General features: G+C 43.5%; 1 protein-coding gene across 1 annotated transcript; it reads left to right on the plus strand.

Moving 5' to 3' along the window:
• The first annotated feature begins 95 nt into the window (after positions 1-95).
• On the plus strand, positions 96-19,639 carry LOC137517697 (uncharacterized). The gene is made up of 2 exons (XM_068234704.1): positions 96-324; positions 14,683-19,639. The coding sequence occupies exon 2, from the start codon at positions 14,684-14,686 to the stop codon at positions 17,348-17,350; it is 2,667 nt and encodes an 888-aa protein (XP_068090805.1). The 5' UTR covers positions 96-324; position 14,683; the 3' UTR covers positions 17,351-19,639.
• The last annotated feature ends 3,366 nt before the right edge of the window (positions 19,640-23,005 follow it).

The following is a 23,005-nucleotide window of genomic DNA, read 5'->3' on the forward strand; positions in this document are numbered from 1 at the left end:
TCCCATGTGACCACGCCCAGGTAGGCGCGCAGCTACTGTTCCGACGTTATTATTCGTGGAAGTCGGGCGGTTTTTCATTACGTGTCGTCACAGTCGACAAATGCCTTTGCTCGGTCTGGTTGTTCGCTGACGGGCAAGGCAGGTTGTTGGCTAGATAGACCCTCCTCGTTCACAGCTGATTGGCCAGGTGTCCTAGTTGGGTCTGGCTGGTGGTGGGATTGGATAACGGCGCGCGGGCCGCTGGGAGGAGGCAGGTGTGGATGCTGGATAGCAACACGCTTTGGGGAAAGGAGCTGGTGTGTTACGGCCAGTCGTGTACTGCAGGTAGGGTTGTCGCTCGCTCTGCACACACAAGACGTTCTATGCTATACTTCTTGCGGCTTTACCGATAGACAGCATGAAACTGGGAGAAACTTATGTGGTGAGCTCATGCAGGGATGTTGTCAAGTGGGGAGGGATGTTGTCAAGTGTACTGGAGCATTGGCATATCTAGGGCATATGACACCTGGTGCTGGGTAATAACCACTTCGGTACCAGCAGTAGCCTCTGCCCCCTTAAGGCCTAGAGGCTGTTGGTATGCTAAAACGCCGCATTCCGACAAATTGCCACAATAATCCGTCGCTCCCAACGGTCACGCCGCTCTGTCTCCGCCGGAGGCTGCTCTCTCTGCCGACTCTATGACGGCAGAGCGCTGTGCACTGGTCAGGAGCCGCTTTCATTGGCTCCTGATCCTGTCACTCAATGTAAGGCAATGGGATTGGCTTACAGTAATGACAGGGCCAGGAGCCAATGAAGACAGCTCCTGCCCAGCTCACGTTGCTCTGCCGTCAAAGAGGCGGCAGGGCAGCACATTGTGGCGGGTAGAAAGCGGCGAGTCAGAAAGTACGTCCAGTCAGAACCGCAGCGCCACCCGCCCGACGTAGATTTAAACTGCATCAGTCCGCATTTGGTTAATTTACACCCCTCTAAAACAAAAGGACAGGATTGAGTGCAGCCTGCTAAGGGCCGATTGGAGGGAAAGAATAGGCAGGGCAGACAGAAGGCAACAGATAGAGCAGACTGAAGTGACAGTCAGAGTGGACTGGAGGGAACGGATAGACAGGGCGGACTTGAGGGAACGGACAGACAGGGCAGACTGGAGGGAACGGACAGACAGGGCGGACTTGAGGGAACGGACAGACAGGGCAGACTGGAGGGAACGGACAGACAGGGCAGACTGGAGGGAACGGACAGACAGGGCGGACTGGAGGGAACGGACAGACAGGGCGGACTGGAGGGAACGGACAGACAGGGCGGACTGGAGGGAACGGACAGACAGGGCGGACTGGAGGGAACGGACAGACAGGGCGGACTGGAGGGAACGGACAGACAGGGCGGACTGGAGGGAACGGACAGACAGGGCGGACTGGAGGGAACGGACAGACAGGGCGGACTGGAGGGAACGGACAGACAGGGCGGACTGGAGGGAACGGACAGACAGGGCGGACTGGAGGGAACGGACAGACAGGGCGGACTGGAGGGAACGGACGGGCAGAGGCTAGAGAGGCTCAGGGCGCAGTGTAGGAGGGGGTGCACAATTAATTCAGCTGTAATTCCCAATTGTGTTTGAAGCAGAAAGAAATAAGAAAAGGGGATACATGACCGTGACTGCAAGCCACATAACTAGAGATTAAGGTGTTGGGGGCCCTGGGGTGCCTCTTAGTCTAATAGCAATCAGTGTGAGACGGCTGGGGTGGGAGGGATGGAGGGGCGTACTTTGCTGTCTCAGCCTTGGGTGCTGGAGGACCTTGTCTCGGCTCTGTAGACAGGGCAGACTGGAGCGAACGGACAGACAGGGCGGACTGGAGGATATGTCCTGATAGGGGAACTATAAGGACCCTGACACATTGGAGAGCGTTTTTTCTGTTGTCTTCATTTAAAAAAAATTGCTCCCATTGATTTATGGTAAAACTGCGGCAAAATAGCCATGATCTCATTTTGTTTTGTGTGGGGAAGGGGTGGGGCTTTTAATGCATATCAATGGGAGATTTAAAAAAAAAAAAATGAAAAGATACCAAAAGTGCTCTCTGTTGTGTTTCCAGCCTAAAAGTGGTGTAGGGTACAGCCAGGGTGCTGTCAGTCCTGAGCAAGTGCTCTCACCCACCCAAGTCATTGGTAATTAGTGGGCCTAAATGATGCATGTATCCCCTCCTTATTATGCAGCCGCACTGTAAACTGACCTGTCTGTCGAAGTAGCTCCTCCAGCAGTAGTCTGGCAGTCCTTCCCTTCCTCACTGTGCCTCTGACTGTTTGCACTGTGTGGTCTTGTGTAGGCCTGAACGATTTTAGAAAAAGATTGAATTGCACAATTTCTGTCTGAAATTTCGATTCACGATTTACAGTGCGCAACGATGGATCAGAACACTGATGGTGAGTATGAGTGCCCCCATTATAGGTCGCAGTACAGGTTAGCCAGAACAGCAGAGATATTATTATTGATTTATGAATGCACCGGCATATTCAGAGATGTTATTACATAGCAAAACACAAACGTCAAAACTTTCCAACCAACTAACAAAATGGTGCCAATTTGAGAACAGTTGGAAGTAGTAGGGAAAAAGTGTAGAAAGCAATATGCACAGAATCCAACCTCCAAGTTTGTACAAGATCAGTAAGCTATGAAACATCCCCATTTAATGCAGGTGTTACCTAAAGCTGTACTTTTGTTTTGTCATATCCAGCATATTCTACAGAGACTTGGCTGCTCAGTGAAGGGGACCCTCCATGCTGCAGTCTCTTTAGAGGTGACAGTACAGCAGGTAGTGTGGCAGCTGGAGAGAAGCTTCTCCTATCATCTGCAGCCTCACATTTAGGAAAGCTCCTACTCTTAGCCAAGCTGTCTGCCGGAGACAATGCACTGCAGGCTTGTCAGTGCATGCTGTGCTGGAGGTGAAGCATACCTCCCAACTTTTTGAGATGGATGAGAAAGAGTGACACTGTAGGACACGCCCCCAGCACACCCCTCGTCATGTATAGTTGCATACCACTAAAAATTAATAAGCAAAAGTGTATTTTTAGAATACTGAGAGCAGATAAGCCTGGCTTGTTTGACTGTACCCAGAGTTCAGCTTTGATGCACCAAACAGTCACTAAGTACACCATCATGTGAACCTTATGCAGCTGACCATAGGAATTTTGTTGTCAAGCACCTCAGCTGACCAGTAAATCAAGTACACAAGAAGAGCTCCTACATGTCCTGTATAAGATGTTACATCAGATCTTGCACCACTATAGATTTTTTTACAACAAATTATAAATCAGAAGTGAAGTAAAAGCCTAACAAACGCTGCAGTTGCTTGTAAGCCACCTTTACACCCAGTCTGCCAATCAACAGGACACCCACCTGGTGTAAAGTTTCTAAAGGGAGATGGGATGCTCTGAACAGAGATTACCCACTTCACTGCAGAGTCATCCACATAGCACAAGGAGAGAAGCTCAGAGTTAGGCTTCTGTGCCCATCCCCTCCTCCAGTAATTGTGCAGATAGTGTTCCGATGAGGAGGGGGAGGGAGGGTCAGAAGGCACGGCTGCTGAAGTGCGATAGCCTGAGCAGAGGACAGCGGAGTATTCCGCAAAAGACAAGTGATAGGAAGAAGACGCCATGCAGGAGAGGAGACTGTAGAGACAGAGCAGAGCAGTCACCGCGGGGCTTTGTACTGACGTCATTCATTGCTCTCTATAGGAAGCATGCCCCGCGGTGACTGTACTCTGCTCTCTTGTGTGATCCTTCTGCCTCTCTCCATCCTGATTTCTCCCCAACCCAGGACACAGGCTGGCTGTCGCAGGATCAAGCCTCACAAAGGGCTCTATTCATAAAAAATTTGTGGCGAAAAAACTCCTGGAGGGAAAATACTGCAGCGGTGTTTTAGACTTCTGGGTGGTAATTCATAAAAATATTGCCAGCTGCGATGCAAGTGCGGAGTTCTCCCGCTGAAAGCTGGCGGTAAGCTGTCGGAAGGCATGCGGAAACACTTCAGCCGGCAGAGTCCCTCCGTGCACTGCTCTCTCTGGGAGGTCTGTCCCATTCACTTGTATGCAATCCGCAAAATCAGAGGAAGCGGTATTTCCCGTCCACATACCGCTTCCTCTAATCTTTATGAATGGCCATTTTGTTACTTTTTTTCTAGATAAATCTAGAAAAACATTGGAGAAGGCGGAAATTTCTCGCTCTGCTGGGGGATTGTAGATTTTCATGCGGGAGCAGCTTTTATGAATGCCCACTTTGCTAAATGGACGGGAAAATCCGCTGTTTTAAGCAGAAAACTTGCGGTAACCTTTTATGAATAGAGCCCAAAGTGGGAAATCTGGACTGTTGCCAGGTTTGTGTGAAGGTGTGCTGACAAGGCTCCTGGTTGCCCGGCATTCTTGAGGTCAGAGCAGCGGGATATGCGCAGCATGTGGTGGCGGAGCTTCATGAAGTTTGCCCCTAACAGAGCTATGGGGGTGAATGAAGAGACTTTAGTGCGCCGTGTGGTAATGCGGTGCCATGGCAACAGCGGGGACGCTGCTCTAGCGTTCCCCGACATGAGAACTGCCAGCCGGGTCCCTGTATTCAATTGAAATAGATCCAGAGACAAAACCGCCGCTGTGACGATCTTGAGATCATCATGCCCCTGATCACGATTTTTGGTTTTAAATCGAAAATCGTTCAGCTCTAGTCTTGTGTCCTTTTTGCTGCAGCCAGGGTACCCTCACTCAGAGGCACATCACTACTGCAGCAGCTTGCATGCATGGAGCAAGCAGCACAGCCAGGGCTGTGGAGTCAGTACAAAAATCATCCAACTCCGACTCCTCAGTTTATGAAACCTCCAACTCCAGGTACCCAAAATGGCTCAGACTCTTCTACAATCTGGCTTTAAGAAACACCACAGCTGATCCAAGTCTGCAACAATCTGCTCATGGCAAGGGACAGAGGGGAATGTCCCATCCTAATCCTGTTGGATCTCTCAACAGCTTTTGATACAGTTGACCATGAAATCCTGCTCAACAGACTGCAGGAGTACTGTGGCATCAATGGATCAGTACTCCAGTGGTTCAGATCATTCCTGACTGACAGAACCCAGAGAGTATCCCTAGGAACTATAATGTCCAACCCTGCACCTCTAAAATTTGGAGTGCCACAAGGATCAATCCTATCCCCTCTGCTGTTTGCAATCTACATGTTACCACTCGGTACAATTATCCAACAACATGGCCTGCTGTACCACTGCTACGCCGATGACACACAGATATACCTGTCCTTCAAACCTGGTGGAACAGACCCTACTCCAAAAATAAATTCTTGCTTTTACAGGCGTGGAAGAATAACTGGTTGAAACTGAATGCTGACAAAACTGAGGTCCTTGTTGTTCAAAGCCAGTGCTTGCCATCAAAACAGCTCTATCCTAAATCAACACCAATCAGGATTGGGAATTCAGACATAAACAGCTCCAACCTTGTGCGCAGCCTTGGTGTGCTAATTAATGGGGAATTGAGTTTCAGAAACCAAATTCCATCCGTAGTCAAATCTTACTACTTTCATCTGAAGAACATTGCAAAAATTAAACATCTGATTCCCCCAGAGGAACTCCAAACCCTAGTTCACACACTTCATCACATCACGGCTGGACTACTGCAATGCCCATTATGCAGGCCTCCCCAAAAAGGACCTGCTCCGCCTGAAATTAGTGCAGAATGCTGCTGCCAGGTTGCTATCAAACCAGCCTCACCACTGTCACATTACACCGACCCTTCATTAACTACCAGTAGAATGGAGAATACTCTTCGAGATTGGACTGCTGACATTCAAATCCCTGTACAATTTGGGCCCTGGATACATGAAGGACTTGCTGAAGCTGCACCACACCTCTCACAACCTCAAATCAGCAGGTTCTATAAACTTGGTCACTCCCAGAGTGCACCTCAAAACCTTTAAGACAGAGCTTTCTGTCATGCTGCCCCTACTTTTTGGAACTTCCTACCACACCCAGTAAAGACAGCCCCATCCCTGGAGTTATTCAAATTCAGACTGAAAAGCCACCTGTTTAGCCTGGCATTTCCGGACTTATAGAACTCTTCCTCTGTATTTACCAATCAACCAATAATTGGTCTGAGCCATACTTATGCGCTTTGAGTCCTATGGGAGAAAAGCGCTTTACAAATGTTAGTTGATGTTGACTCCTTAAGGTGGCCACTAACGGTCCAATTTCTAGCGAAAAAATCGAGCGATCAGAGATTCTGATCGGACGAAAAATAGTTCACTACACCATCAACTAACCAATCGTTGCTTCCTATCTATCACGACCAACAAGAAAATCCAAATTTTGGTTCAACGAAAATTCAATCAGAAGATTTTTTATTTTTTTTTATAATCGTTCATTATCGATTGTGCCCATCAACTGAGATTTACAACCAATCTGATCAGAATTTCTGATTGCTCTAACGATTTTTCGCTAGAAATTGGACAGTTAGTGGCCAGCTTAAAGGAATACTGTAGGGGGGTCGGGGGAAAAAGAGTTGAACTTACCTGTGGCTTGTAATGGTCCCCCGCAGACATCCTGTGCCCGCGCAGCCACTCACCGATGCTCCGGCCCCGCCTCTGGCTCACTTCTGGAATTTCCGACTTTAAAGTCAGAAAACCCCTGCGCCTGCGTCGCCGTGTCCTCGTTCCCGCTGATGTCACCAGGAGTGTATAGCACAAGCCCAGTATGGTCTGTGCCTGCGCAGTACGCTCCTGGTGACATCAGGGGAAGCGAGGACACGGCAACGCAGGCGCAAGGGTTTTCTGACAGAAGTTACAGAAATTACAGAAGTGGACCGGAGGCGGGGCCGGAGCATCGGTGAGCGGCTGCACGGCACAGGATGCCTGCGGGGGACCATTAGAAGCCCCGGGTAAGTTCAACTCATTTTCCCCCGACCCCCCCCCCCCCTACAGTATCCCTTTAAGTCTAATACTTACCAGGGCTGTGCATTTGGTACAAAAATCATCCGACTCTGACTCCTCAGTTTATGAAACCTCCGACTCCAAGTACCAAAAATTGCCTCGACTCCGACTCCTGAGCCCAGAGCACAGCCACTGTTTTCTATATGAAGGAGGTGGAGCCTATACAGTGCACCAGTGTGACGTATGCGCAGTCACCCAGCAATTCCTGTTCCCTTTGCTGCAGATTTACCATAAAGCCTCAGACCCTGAGGAAATCAGGCAGTCAGCACTGCAGGCAAAGTAACCTTTTGGATTGGTTGGTGAGTCCACACACAGTCCAATTTCAATTGTATATACAATCTGGGCTCTCATATAGAGGCCAGGTCGCTGCCATCAATCCGTAATAAAGCGTGCGAATGCGCTAAGCCTAACTCTAGCTAAATCCTGTTGGAAAAAGGGTTAATTTGACAACCTTTCTAGAGATAGCAAAACTAACGATATTAATATCAAAACAGTTATGGTAACTGTGAGAAAACGCGGAAAAGCCGCCGCGTGTGCTCAGAACAAGGCGGCTGATTCCGCATCCAACGCTGCGTTTTGCATGCGTAGGCCTACATCTGCCAGTATGGCTGAACGCGGAGAAACCGCCGCATGCCCTGATAGCGGTGCGGCTGGTTCCGCGTCCAGCGTGGCGGGTGGTACGCAACACATGTCTGGTGTGGCTGGGACTGATAGTCCACACAGGTTCAGAAGGACGCGCGCGCTGAGAGGCAGAACTTTTATGACAGCCAGAAGGGAGTCAGCTGACCAAGCCGGTCAGCTGACGATTCAGCCAGTTCCCATTGGTCCAGCACTTAGGGGAGGCGCTGGAGAGCGCTGTGCTATATATACCGGGTGCTGGTCATTCGCTGGTTGTCTGCCGTTGTGATCACTACATGGAAGCACTCAGACCTTATTGTCAGAATATGTGTTATCATTCTGTTATACTTCAGACTAGTTCCAGGGTGTTGATGATCAAGGACCTCACACCCAAGATTAGGGTCATGTGTTATCATTCTGTTATACTTCAGACTAGTTCCAGGGTGTTGATGATCAAGGACCTCACATCCAAGATTAGGGACTTGTGTTATCATTCTGTTATACTTCAGACTAGTTCCAGGGTGTTGATGATCAAGGACCTCACACCCAAGATTAGGGACTTGTGTTACCATTCTGTTATATGTCAGACTAGTTCCAGGGTGTTGATGATCACGGAGCTCACACCCAAGACTAGGCATTGTTTATTATCTGTTATGACTTACTGCTTTCCTGACCACTCTTCTGTTCACTGATTCGGTACTTTGCTATATCTGATAATCTGTTGCCAAACCCTGCGTGCCTTAGGATTACCGAATCAGCCTCCTGTCTTTGTACTTTGTATGTCCGTGTGTTGCCGACCTGGCTTGCCCGACCTTGAGAACTATCTCCTCAGTTTAGAGATAGTTCACAGATCAGTCAGTGACATCCTCCTATTGGTGTCACTCACGCTCTGGTCCTTTCCTCTCCCAGTCTGACTCCTCCCTGCGGGAGATTCTCAGGCTGCTGAAAGGTACTCATTCCCTAGTGCAGTATTCCTTACTGCCTTTGTACCTGTCCTCCAGATATTGTTCTCAAAGTATTACTGTTGCACCAAACACTCATATTACTCAGGTGTTCAGAGGTTAGCAATATATCTGATTATCGATGATACTGCAGATCATCAATAATCAGGTATATATCTGTATTTTTGGTGATACTGCAGATCACCAATAATTAGACCCTCTCTGTGTTACACCGATCGTTACAGTAACGTCTCTAAGGAGATGCAAATCCGTTTGGCGGAGATTTTCCAGAACAGCACTTAGACAAACGATTTTTTATCGTTTAAGGAAATAATGCAGAACAAAAATATAACAAATGAAACCAATCTATACAGAAATAAGGATTAAATGGGAAAATAGCTATTGATAGTCTGAGCAATTTGTCAAGTTACCATGTCCTTTGCGATAATAAGTCCAACAGAAGATATGAAGTCCAGTTATGGAAAGTTCTGTGGAATAGATAGAAGTCCTTTGGTAGAATGAAATGCCAATCCTTTGATGGTATGCATGGCTGCAGCAGGACTCTCTCCCAGCCTGAGTGTCCAGTCAGTTGTAACCCTTTCTCTGCCAGAAGGTGTGGATGGTAATGAGAGGTTTTCCCACACTTAGCAATCTGACCTCAGGCTGCTGAAGCCCGCCCCTATTGTCTGAGGGACAGAATTGGCATTTTCTCCAATTATGCCATAACTCAGCGGATATCTGACATATCATATAAAAACCCAACATTTTACATTCTGTCATCATGCGCTGAACCAATCGATATCAAACTCGCTTGGAGTGACACCTTCCCTGTCTATGTAATCGATATCTCAGGCTGTGAGGCAACTATGTGATCGATTAACGTCTCAGATGTGCTGCGCTGGTCGCATGGCGCACTGCGAGTTGTGGACCGCTGGGCCCAAACGGTTCCGCAATATCCATCTAATTATGGACTACTATGAAATGAGATATTAAAGTCTCATTAAGGGACATGTCTCTGGGTTTCTGCCGGACAGGCTACGTGCAGGAATGTGAATGGGTCCTAATGATTTTACGACCCGGTCTGTTTGTCCAGGCATAGCTAGTATCACCTTTGAAGTAGGAACCAGTGACTCTGCCATCATTGGGCGGAATAAATACTTAATTGCCTCTGTGTGGCTGGCTTGGACATGCAGAATGTTTTCTTGTCCATATATCTTCTTATCAATACCTTTTGTAGTAGATTTGTGAGCTATGTGAATGGCTCTGGTTTTAGGGTAAATGGATTCTCTCAGTAAGTACAAACACATCCCCCCCCCCCCCCCCCCCCCAGTGCAGGGGTTGTGAGATGGAAGAACACTCATTTTCTAAAAGCAGGCTAATGAATTTAAAGGGGTACTCCATATCATATTTTGTATGATTGCGCATATGGCGTGGTTCTGCTGGTGAACCCGACCGTCACAACCAGCACATAGAAGAGTGGATGATGGGAGGAGCAAGAGCCCTAAGCCAATGCCCTGCACTCTCGCACGGCACAACGGCTGAGCATTGAGACAGCCAGGAGATACTTTCAAAACAAGTATCGCCCACAAAAAGCTTAATTTGTGTTGACAAAAATAAGGAATAGTTTATTCAGGTGTGAGATGCAGTGATAAGGTTATGGCCAAATGAATAGGAGGAGCACTGACTGGTGAAAATGGCTATTGATAGTAAGGGTAAAGTGGACTGAAGTGGTTAAAACTCAGGGCTGTGGAGTCGGTACGAAAATTCTCCGACTCCTCAGTTCAGGATTCCTCCGACTCCTCTAGACAAGACAAGACAAATAACATTTATATCGTGCTTTACTCCTGGCGGACTCAAAGCGCCAGAGCTGCAGCAACTAGGACACGCTCTATAGGCAGTAGTAGTGTTAGGGAGACTTGCCTAAGGTCTCCTACTGAATAGGTGCTAGCTTACTGAACAGGCAGAGCCGAGATTCGAACCCTGCGTCAGAGGCAGAGCCCTTAACCATTACACCATCCAGCCACTAATTGCTCCATCCAGCCTCTAATTTGCATATTGCAATCTTGTTGATTGAAAGTATGTAACACGAAATTCGTCTCTTAACTGCCAACGCTTAGGAATTTTAAAAGACAACTGAAGTGAGGATATGTAGACTGCCATATTTATTCGCTTTAGACTAAAACTAGTCCTTAGTAAGAGTACTTTGTAAAAGGTACAGACTGGAACAAAGAACATCTATCATGCACTAGGCCAGTGTTTCTCAACATTTTATTGGTATGTACCCCTTTTAAAACCCAGTAATCACCAAGTACCCCCTAGCATAGTAAAAAGTATCACAAGTACCCCTTGACAAATATATATTTGATTGTAGTACATGATAATTGGTTCTAAACAATTTCCAAGCATTTACTATTGCTTTTAACTAGCTAGAATGTTAACTTGTTGTTGTTTAAATAAGATTTATCATTTTCTAAATCTCTAAATTTGTTATTCTTGGTTAAGTATATCAAGCCCGAGTACCCCCTGGAACCATCAGAAGTACCCCCTGGGGTACGCGTACCACACGTTGAGAACCTATGCACTAGGCAATGTGACTGTGGGTACATGTAAGAATGATGTGCATGTACTCTGCAGGAGAATAAGGCGATTCTTCCTCTTAAACATTCTTCATGCACAATCTGAACCAGGTTTATGGGTGATAGACAACACCTCTGTGTTCAATTTGCACAACATTCTCAGTGGGGAGTGCATATGTAGAGTATAGTACTACTGTGTAACAAAGTAAACCTGAGGCAGATGAAATTTAAGTTTTATACATACCTTAGGCTACCTCCAGCCCCCTTCAGGCCATCAGTCCCTCGCTGTCCTTCTCCACCACCTGGATCTTCTGCTATGAGTCCCGGTAATTCAGCCAGTCAGCGCAGTCCGGCCACATGCCGCTCCCACAGCCAGGAACAGTGTAGTACGCTTTCGGTGGCAGAATGTGTGCATGCGCACTACGCCAGACTGGCTCAAGTACCTGGACTTATAGCAGAAGATTCAGGTGGTGGAGGAGGACAGCGAGGGACTGATTAGCCTGAAGAGGGCTGGAGGTAGCCCCAGGCATGTATACAACTTTAATTTTATCTGCCTCAGGTTTACTTTGTTACACTGTAGTACTAGGGGTGCATACATTTGCATAAATCAGCATCAACACAGAATTATTTCCATCTTATTGACCATTTTTATTAGTGACACAGCTACACATCAGGCTTTATTCTTACAGCATAGATGTTATTTAGTATATATGAGATTCCTGTGTACACATCATATATACTGTACAGTCACAATCAGATATGTATATAAATACGTGGACTGCTTTATTGAAGCAGCACAAGTAACTAATTTTGATTTGTTTATTTCATTTTTGTGGACTAAGCACAGCTATTACTGTATGTATAAATTATTTATGATGACTATTATCTGAGAAATAGAACATTTTATCATATTTTTTATTTACAGTTTAAATTCATAAGGAGTCGGAGTCGGTGCATCTTTTCCCGACTCAGACTCTGACTCCAGGCACCCAAAATTGCGCTGACTCCACAGCCCTGCATTTAACACTTTTTTTTTTTCTGCATCTGCTCATTGATTTCTGTTAATTAAATAAATAAAGTACAAAGCAGTTACATTTTATTATTCTATATAACCGTTACTTCTCCATATACTGTGCATATTTTCACATTGCATACAATACTATAATAAGCACACACACACTTTTATAATTCCATCCTTTTTCTTGTTTATACAAAGTTTGCTATGTACTCAACACTTCCATATTATTTATTCAGGCTGAATACAATTGACACTCTTATGACACACCATACAATTGTTGCCAAAGTTGGCCCAAATTTTTCCAACACCTCCAATAATAATAATAAAACAGGGAATTTGGTTCCCCAGGTAAATAATAAAAAAGTTTTTTTTCTTTACAATCAATCATTGTTATCAAATTGTGGTAAAATCGAACAGGAAAAAATGCAACCTGTGTGTGACCACCTTAAGGGTACATACACACATCCAATTTTGATTGGCCAATTTTACCACTTCATGTAGTATTTTTGCACTAAGTTCACTTGTTTTTTATGACAAGGTATCAATTATTGGCACTGATGAACAACCCATTGTCCAAGTATCATTTAAAAATCATAAATGTGACGGTTTAAGGGAACAATGAACTACATGTTACTACTACAGCTACCCATTTGGTAGCTGTAAATTCCACAATATTACAATGTGGATAGATTGAATTGACAGTGGCTCTAGGGGTAAATTCTTGTTATAGATGACTGTGGATTGGCCACTATATTCCTTAGGTCTTCATATGCGATGCTTGTTACTCCCCTAGAGCCACTGCCAATTCAATCTATCCACATTTTAATATTGTGGAATTTACAGCTACCAAATGAGTCAGATTTTGGACTGTAACGATTAAGTCATTGGGGACTGCAGCCCCTCTGATTTCTCTGGAGTCAGCCTGGTGAAATTGTTAATGTGTTAGTTTAGATATCACATAATTAATATCTTTGCTGGTTTCTAAATTTTGTATTTGTGTTAATGGTGTATTAAAAGTTCACATGCATCCAAGCGTCAATCCTTTTTTTGTGCAGTAACATATTTATTGTTGACATAGTGCATGTGAGTTATTTATTTGTATAATTATACATAGACTAGTAGACCCAAGCCCATTTAAAAACGGGCTATAGGTCTGTTTACGGCCGGCGCCGGCAGTGCGCATGCGTGCGCACGTAACCGCCACGCACCCACCCAGCTCCCTGGTCCCAGCTGTCCGTTACTGCGCACATGCGCAGTAACAAAAAACCTGAGACATGGACAGCTGCTGGATGCAGCGACACTTAGGTTTTATTAGGTAGGATTGGTAGTTTAATTTAATATTTGGTTTCACTGGATATTAATCCGTCATTTTAAGTGATTACAGAGTAACAATGAACTACAGATCCCCGACAGTGCTCGGGCATTTTGAACAACCAATTTTTCGGATCACGTCAACGGATATCATTCATGATCGTTCATCATCAGCAGTATGTATAGAGATAATCATTCATTATCAGCAGAGTGTACTGAGCTTGTTAGCTTTTTAAACAATGTCTGTGAAGCCTAGGGCACTCCCCCACAGTATTTTTCTACAAAGTCACATTTTGCATCGTTTAACAATCGCATCAGTTTACAATCGTTTGGCATTTCAGTTGCAGTCTTCTGCTGTTGTTCACATCACCTGATAGCTTCTGTATTTGATCATGGAACGATCTTCCAGTGTGTACGAGGTTTAAATGAGTGTTTGTTGCAGACTGGGGGAGATGCTGTAGCATGAGGAATTAACCATGGCCAAAATGTTCTATTTCATTCGTAGATATTGTTCAGGGCTCAAATATAATAGCAAGGTACCTGGGAAGCATGCAAAATGCTCACACAGTACTCTGCAGACTCTAGTTTTTCAACCTGGTAAGATAGACTTTCTCCTGCTACTAGTTTTAAAGGGACCTTGAGCAGAGGGGTAATTGAAAATCTGGACTTACCTGGGGCTTCCTCCAGATCCCCCCTTGTAGCCCGCGTGGTCCCCCAGCGTCCTCTTGGTCCCTTCTGTGGACCCGCTGGCGGCTCTGATAATCCAGCGACTTTGTTGAAGTCGCACGTGTGCTCCATCACTCGAGTTGTTGTAACCCTCCTGCGCTGCTCAGTCTTTAGAGAACCACACAGGACACTTACAGAGACCGGCATGACGATGCGGATTACCGGAACCATGGAAGGGACCATGTGGATGCCGGGGGACCTCGTGTGCTGGGGGGGCTGGAGGAAGCCCCAGGTAAATCCAGATTATCAATTTACTCCTCTTCCCAGGGTTCCATTAAATATTGGCCTACAGATTGGCTTTGAAGTCAGACAAGTAATTTTGGTATACTGCAGAGAAAACATGAAAGCTTTTTAAAAAAAATGCACTAAGTTATGGATGTTTCAGTTCTCGTCATAGGCACCATTTTCCAAAGCTACCTAGATAATGTGAACTCTATAAAAAATCAATCATTTTATTTGTAGAAAGAGATTAGTCATGCTGTATTGTTGAAAGTGTTTCTAAAATGTGGTTTCCTGTACATTTTTTCCACAGAATGCCTTCCTGTTTTGTAAAGGGATGCAAGTCCTTATGGAAGAAAAAAGGTGAAGATGTGAGGATGCATATCTTTCCTCGAGATATGAACAGAATAAAGACATGGCTACTTATATTAAAAGTTAATGAGAAAGAAGTTGAAGATCTCACCACTAGAATATTTTCAGATCGGCAAGGAGCATATAGAATATGCTCAAAACATTTCACCAGCCAGAGTTACGAAAAACGTGGTTTATATCTTCATTTAACAAAGGAAGCTGTCCCATCCTTAAATTTGGAGGAAGAGCAATTTTCCACACATAACTATGCAAAGCGAATGCGCACGGAAGAAACTGAATGGGGCACTTCATCATGGTTGCCTTCAACACATCACACCATCACACCATCTAGAGGAAGTATACAAGTAGACCACTCCTCTTCACTGTCTAAATCATTTGTCCATACCCATGGGGCAGAAGAACGAAGTTCAGAATTTACAGTTCTTACAGAGATGGAATCGGAATCCATACAGTTTTTGGGAAATGAAATTGAGGTCGTCTATGAATCTGCTGCTGCTACAACCTCATTAGCACCAGAAATATTATTGACAAAAAGAATTTCCAAAAAGAAGCCAGTAAAAAACACACGCTCAATTGGCATCTCTGCATACGCACACATAGAGCATATAAACAAGTCTACTCAGTCTGATAAGAGAAGGGGTGTTGAAGATAAAAAATGTGGAGCAAATAGACGTCCAACACATCGTTCCGTTGCAATTCAGTGTTCTCTTATGAAGAGCCCTCTCTGTGAGAAATCTGTTGAAGAAATTACGATACAGGAATCTCCTGAGCATTCTAGCGCTGGTGGATTAAGTCCTAGGGATGACACTTCAGTGGAGTCCTTTTCTCCAATGGATCAGTCAGAATTAAACAATATGAAATATAAACGACAACCAGTTGTATCTGGTGTTAATTTGATTTCCCCCGGTTTGTCATCATTTAATTACAATGCAGTTAAGGATCCAGTATTGGAAATCGAAAGCATTGGCAAAATCCATACTATTTTTGATCAGCAAACAAAAATGAATGAGAGTTATAGACCTATAGAGCAAGAGGAGGCCAGGTACCAAAAAGTAAGGTTTGGAAACGAGGCTACTGAAATGAATCCAAGAAATCTAGACATGTCTTTAATTTACATGCCTCCAGCAAAAAATAATGGCAATCACATTGAAGAAAACAAATTCATTGTGTTTGAATCTTGCATGGATCAATTACTTTTTTCCGCAGCCTGTCAGTGTTCAACAAAATGCAATGGTAAAATAAACAAAATCAAAAGATATAGAATAGGATCAGCTATTACTGTTTCAGCAAAATGCACTAATGGACATGCATTTTACTTGTGGCGGAGTCAACCCTTAATTAATCATATTCCTGTGGGAAATATCCTTATTTCTGCTGCAATTCTTTGCAGTGGTTTGCATTTTATGAAGATTGACTCATTTTTCAGATTCCTTGGTGTTTTCTCTATTAGGAATACAACTCACTATGCTAATCAAATGACTTTTCTCTTTCCAACAATTAATTATCATTGGCAAATGGAAAGATCAAAAATTCTGGAATCTGTAAAAAGTGAACCAGTAATTCTTGCAGGAGACGGACAGTTTGATTCTCTAGGTCACAACAGGAAATACTGCACATACTCATTAATGGAGTACAACTCTAAAAAGATTGTTGATTTCCAAACTTTACAACTACAACCTGAATTTAGTGCTATGACTCTAGAGGAAAAAGCCTTTCAAATAGCCCTTAATCGGCTTAGAACAGAAAGAGTAGAAATCCAAGTTCTTTGCACGGATATACATGCAGGAATAAGAACATTACTTCAGCAGTCTTACTGTGACATTTGGCATGAGTACAATGTGTGGCATTTGGCTAAAGCAATTGGAAATAAATTAATGATTGCCAGCAAAAAATCATCATGTAGAGACCTTGCAAAATGGGTATTGCCCGCTAAGAGTCACCTGTGGTGGTCAGCAAGCACCTGTGATCAAAGTCCTCAGTTACTCCAGGAGAAATGGTCTTCCATCATTTATCACACCACAAATACCCATGAGTGGGAAGAAGGACAAATGTATAGAAACTGCTTTCATTTGGATTTCAATTTTGAAGAAAAAATAAAACATGATTGGCTAGTTAATGGTTCTGTTGCACATTCCAAACTTAATGACATTGTTCTCCATAGCAGGCTTCTAAAAGATCTGAAACATCTCTCGCATTTCTGTAATACAGGGGAGCTTGAGGTTTTCCACAACACCGCTTTGAAATACCACTGCAAAGAAAATCATTACTTTAATGAACTGGTAGCTTCTAAACAGCTGGCTATCCTAGATCACAATTTCAATGTGTACAGAATGCAGACTCTCTGCAAAAGACTGACAAATAATCAACAAGCAGGTGATAGCCAGAGAAATCACCACAGAGACAGTAATACAAATAAAGAATTGTTAGCTGAAAAAATATACAAGCCTACAAATCAGGACTTTGCTAAAGTAATCCTGGAAGATGTTTTGGACTTGGTAGCTGGCAAAAAACGGTTCCCTTCTAGAAAGCAAGAGATACCACCTATCATCCCTCCTGTGCCTTGCCCTGTTAAAGAGGATTTGTCACACAAGATTTGTTTCTCATTATAAAGTACAGATACTTTGCATTATATGACTGCTGTACATTTCCATATAAGCAAAGGAACTCTCTTGCTAATATTTTTTTTTCTACAGGTTTTATATCTTAAATGCATATGTGCTATGTTAGCCATCCAGATGTCATAGTATTTGCAATCACAGGTGTATAGTTCTTGTTAATATTGATAATTGGGTTTTTCAGTGAAAAAACTCCTTCCATAATTAAGGCACCTATACATCTAGCAACTTGGCCAATTGATCATCTGATTCAATATTTATGAAACGGAGGAAAATCTGTGGCGCCAAATGCATGCCCAATTGACGATGTGACTTTCCGTGCCGAGCATGTCAATCAGACATGCTAAAAGATGTCGGCCCATTGTGGTCTATTGGGTGCACGGCGGTAACGGTGAACGATATTGGGACAAACGTGATGAAACCCCCGGCACTGTTCCCCCAGTTTATAAATGTGAGCATTTAGACATTACCTGTCCTGGGTTGCGGTGCCCATCCGTCTTTCATATCTGCCACTCTTCCATTTAGCAGTATAGCTGCCAACATGGCGCGTGTGTGACATAACACATGTGGTGCCTATAGGGCTAATGGAAGAGCAGCGGATTCAGAAGACAGATGGGCACTGCGACACGGGACAGATAATGTATAAATGCACACACTTATACACTAGGGCGAGGCGGCAGATGCAGCTGATTCCCGAGAGATTTCATGCTGATATTGTTTGGGCATCGGACTGCGGCATAAGGGCAGCCCACAGATCTCTCTCTAATCAGATTTGATCAGAGAGATTGATTTGTCTCTTGGTTGAATCTGCCCATCATCGCCTGAGGTATAGCTACCTTAACATACCAGAATTTACTTGTTTACAAACACTCATTTTCCTTGTCTTAAAGGACAACTGTAGTGAGATTATGGAGGCTGCCATATTTTTCCTTTTAAACCGTACCAGTTGCCTGGCAGCCCTGCTGATCTATTTGGCTGCAGTAGTGTCTGACTAATGCTAGGTACACACTAAGAGATTTTGTGGCAGATTTACTGTAAGATCTATTATTTCCAACATGTTCGTTCTGATTTCTGATCGATTTCAGATAGTTTTCTTATTAGAAATGAATGGAAAACAGTCGGAAATCATATTGTACATGTTGGAAATAATAGATCTGATAGTAAATCTGCCAGAAAATCTCAGTGTGTACCTAACATAACACCAGAAACAAGCATGCAGCTAATCTTGTCAGAGCTGACTATAATGTCAGAAACACCTGATCTGCTGCATGCTTGTTCAAGGTCTATTATTATTATTTAGTATTTATATAGCGCTGACATATTACGCAGCGCTGTACAGTGTACATATATATCTTGTCACTAACTGTCCCTCAAAGGAGCTCACAATCTAATCCCTACCATTGCAATATGTCTATATTATGTAGTGTAAGTACTGTAGTCTAGGGCCAAAAAATGTTAAGGGGAGCCAATTAACTTATCCGTATGTTTGTTTATTTATTTATTTTTTTGGAATGTGGGAGGAAACCGGAGTGCCCGGAGGAAACCCACGCAGACACAGAGAGAACATACAAACTCTTTGCAGATAGTGCCCTGGCTGGGATTCGAACCAGGGACCCAGCGCTGCAAGGCGAGAGAGTTAACCACTACGCCACCGTGCTGCTATGGCTAAAAGTATTAGAGGGAGAGAATCAGCAAGACAGCCGGGCAATTTGCATTGTTTACAAGAAAATAAATATGGCAGCCTCCATATCCTTCTTACTTCATTTGTCCTTTAAAACAACTATTAGTTGGGTATAGATTAAAGGGGAACTGAAGAGAGAGATATATGGAGGCTGCCATGTTTATTTCCTTTTAAGCAATACCAGTTGCCTGGCAGCCGTGCTGATCCTCTGCCTCTAATACTATTAGCCATAGCACCTGAACAAGCATGCAGCAGATTAGGTGTTTCAGACTTTACAGTCAGATCTGACAAGACTAGCTGCATGCTTGTTTCTGATGTTATGTAGATACTACTGCAGAGAAATAGACCAACAGGGCTGCCAGGCAACTGGTATTGATTAAAAGGAAATAAATATGGCAGCCTCCGTATACCTCTTACTTCAGTTCCCCTTTAAAAAAAAAAATAGAGAGGTGTTGTGAATAAAGAATTTTCTGGTACAGTTACAATAAATGTTAACAGTTTTTATTAAGTTGGAATGTAATCCTGCTGGTGTTTTTCATATTTTAGTGAAGATCACCAGGGATAGAAATTACAAGAATAACTACAGTACTAAAATGTTTAAATGCTCATGCACTATTAACTATTATATTTTATTTTTTTAATACAAAACTGTATGTCACAATCAGTTATTTTATTTTTTTAAGTTTGTTGAATTTATATAATATGATGGTCATTGAGATTAAACTATTTCACAGTTCATGCTAGCTTATGCACAGTTTGTATGTAAATGTTTGCAGCTTCAAAATGGACCAATACAATCTCAGCAAAGGTGCTAGGATTTTTGGACTTTTTCGAGCTGCATAAATGCTCTAATGGTGGCCATACGTGGTACAATTTTTTCATCCAATCTTACCATTTCTATGTAGTATAATTTTAAATTAAGTAAATACACTGAAAGGATAATTTAGGCAGTTCCCTTATATTACATAGAAATGGTAAGATTGTATGAAAAAATTGTACCATGTATGTGCACCATAAGAGTGATCACAAAAGTGGGGAAAAACACATGCGCGCCAATGAGCGACTATTACTGTCTATATAGCGACCATATCAAAAGATTAGTTTTCTAGGGTTTCCAACTACAAAGATGTGGAGCTCCTGCACTACCCCATAGAAGCTCCACATCTTGGGAGATAGAAACAACCATCCAACCTGGAAAAAAAACTAAATCATCAGAAATCATAATAAAGAATCTAATTTCTTGAAAGTAGCTAGAATATTTTGTAAGATGCATAGCCAAAGCCCTTAGGGCTAAATTATGGGGTATACACTAATATGATTGCACATCAAAAATATGAACCCTGCTACGTCACACTCTAGTGATTCAAGAACATGTAACCTGGGAAATGATGCACTAATGGTTGGAGGTGGTTGGCTGAAAGACCCAATTCCAGCCACTTGTAGGGTGATCCTCCGGCGGATCAAGAAGTTGCGGACCTTTGGTAATTGGTAAAATATTGGGATAACTGGACTAACAACCCTTAAATATGTGGCCCTCTTGTGATCTAACACTCTCATATTCTCACCAGCTGAAACAAGATTAATAACTGCTGCTGAAAACTGGTAGTAAGATCAGTCCGAAGTAATTGTTAAGACTGTACTGTCCTCCAGCTGCCAAAAGGCTTTTTTTTTGTATTCTGAAGAATTAAAGTAAACCTGTGAGATAAAAAAAAAGTTTCCTTAAGGGCTACTCCCATTGGGAGGGGGAAGCCTCTGGGTTATTAAGAGGCTTTCCTCTTCATCTGCAGTTTAGTTCCAGTGCTGGGATCCCTGAAAATTGTCCTCCCTGTACATGCTCGTTAGTTCCATCCTGATCTTGCGGAAATAGCAGAGCCTGATTGGGTCAATGCTACTGTAGCAATCCAGCCCAGCAATTTCTGAAGACAGCCAAGCAGGACGGAGCTAGCGCTCATCTGCGAGGTGTCGACAAGTCAGTACTCTGAAGCTGACTTTCAGGGTTCCCTCCACTGGAATTAGGAGGGCAAGAGTAGTCTATAGGATCTAGAGGGTTCCTATTCTCCCATGTTAGTACCCCATGGAGCACTTGGAAATCTCCCAGGTTTTAAGTATTACAATTCACCCCACTCCCCCCCCCCCCCCCCCCCCCCCCCCCCCCATTGTCTGCAGAGTGGATAACATTGTCCCAATTTTATTTGAGCATCCAGTGCTATCTTTTTACCATGTGACAAGTTAGAATGATGGGAAATGGAACGCTCCAGTCCCCAAAACTCGTTTGCATCAAGCTCTTGGAACAAGTTGACCGATGCTGAGTGCAAAACAAGGAGATAAAAATCTTTTTTTAAAAACCTTTATTGGTTGAACCACATCCCTATGCACTGTGCCAGTAGAATACAGCTAGCAAATGTTTCAAATCTTGCATAATGAATTACCTTGATCACCTCTCTCACTTGTTGGGGAAGGGGGTGTAGCATACTGTATATAACTTCACAGCATTTTTTTTAACTATGCTATGAGTAAGGGCCACACTGAGGTCTGAAACATGTAAGCCTGTCCTGTCACCAATGTTTTGCATTTTTACATAATGAAGAAGCAATTTTTGTTGGTGTGCTGCAGACTTCACTCTTTTTGTGGATTGATCACCAACTAGTTACATAGTTATTTGGGTTGAAAAAAGACATATGTCCATCGATTTCAACCAGAAAACAAAGTACAACACCAGCCTGCTCCCTCACATATCCCTGTTGATCCAGAGGAAGGTGAAAAACCCTTACAAGGCATGGTCCAATTATCCCCAAAGGGGGAAAAAAATTCTTCCCGACTCAAGGTGGCAATCAGATAAAATACCTGAGTGATAGAACAGGAGACACTGTGATGAAATCAGTAGACAAAAAGTTTAACCTGATTTCAAGCCACATGGGAGTTACATTTTCCCTTCCTTGGATCCAGCAGCAGGCCCATCTCCTATGGTGTTCATCAACATCGTTCCTGGAGGCTGGTGGGGACAGCTTGGATGGTTATTTAAACCCTCGCCAGACAGTATCTATTGCTTTTTTGTCATAGCAGCCATGGTGTGTTGCACACTGTTAGTCCTGTTGCTTGTTGGTCATAGTGCTGTTGCTGGTCAGTCGGTCTCAATTCCAACACCTATCAGTCAGTCACAGACCTTCCTGTTACTACAGTATCCCCTTTCAGTGTGCCCTGCCACTCACTACTGTCCTTCCCATCAGTATCTCCTTTCATTCCACCCTGCCAGTCCATGCAGCAAGGCATAGTGGAGCGAGAAGTCTTGGAACTTGGAAAGAACATGCATGGCATATGAGTCATCTCCTGAATTTAAAGAACCTCTTTAAATAATCAGAACAGATCCGCTTTAGACATTGGGTCTGATCCAAATTGCTTTTTCTCCTAGATGATATTTTCACATCTTATCAATAAAATGCCTTTTAAGCCTTCAGCATACTAGGAAATAATAATTTGCAGAGTGCTGAAAACTTATTTAACCACTTCACCCCCAAGAGTTTTTACGGACCAGAGCAATTTTCACCCTTCCCTTTCATTCGCTAATAACTCTATCAATACTTCTCACAATGAAATGATCTATAACTAGTTTTTTTCGCCACTAATTAGGCTTTGGGTAGTACATTTTGCTAAAAATAAATTTTAACGGGAAGAATAAAAAAATGTGAAAAAATAAAACCTGTTTTCAGCCATTATAGTTTTAAAATAAAACATTTACTGTGGGCAAAACCCACATGACAATATTTTATTTAGAAATAAAGGAGAATTTGTTCCATTTTGTGTCCATCGCTAATTACAAGCTCGTATAGGCAGAAATTGTAGTCATATACCCTCACAACATCCATATTAAAAAACGGGGGGGGGGGGGCATGGCAGCTAACAGGAAGTTTTAAAATTGCTCATCGTCCTGTAGTGGTTAAAACAGAAGATTTAAAAAATATCTCCTGTTA

Source organism: Hyperolius riggenbachi, chromosome 5, assembly GCF_040937935.1.
Source record: "Hyperolius riggenbachi isolate aHypRig1 chromosome 5, aHypRig1.pri, whole genome shotgun sequence".
In the NCBI taxonomy this organism is placed as follows: Eukaryota; Metazoa; Chordata; class Amphibia; order Anura; family Hyperoliidae; genus Hyperolius; species Hyperolius riggenbachi.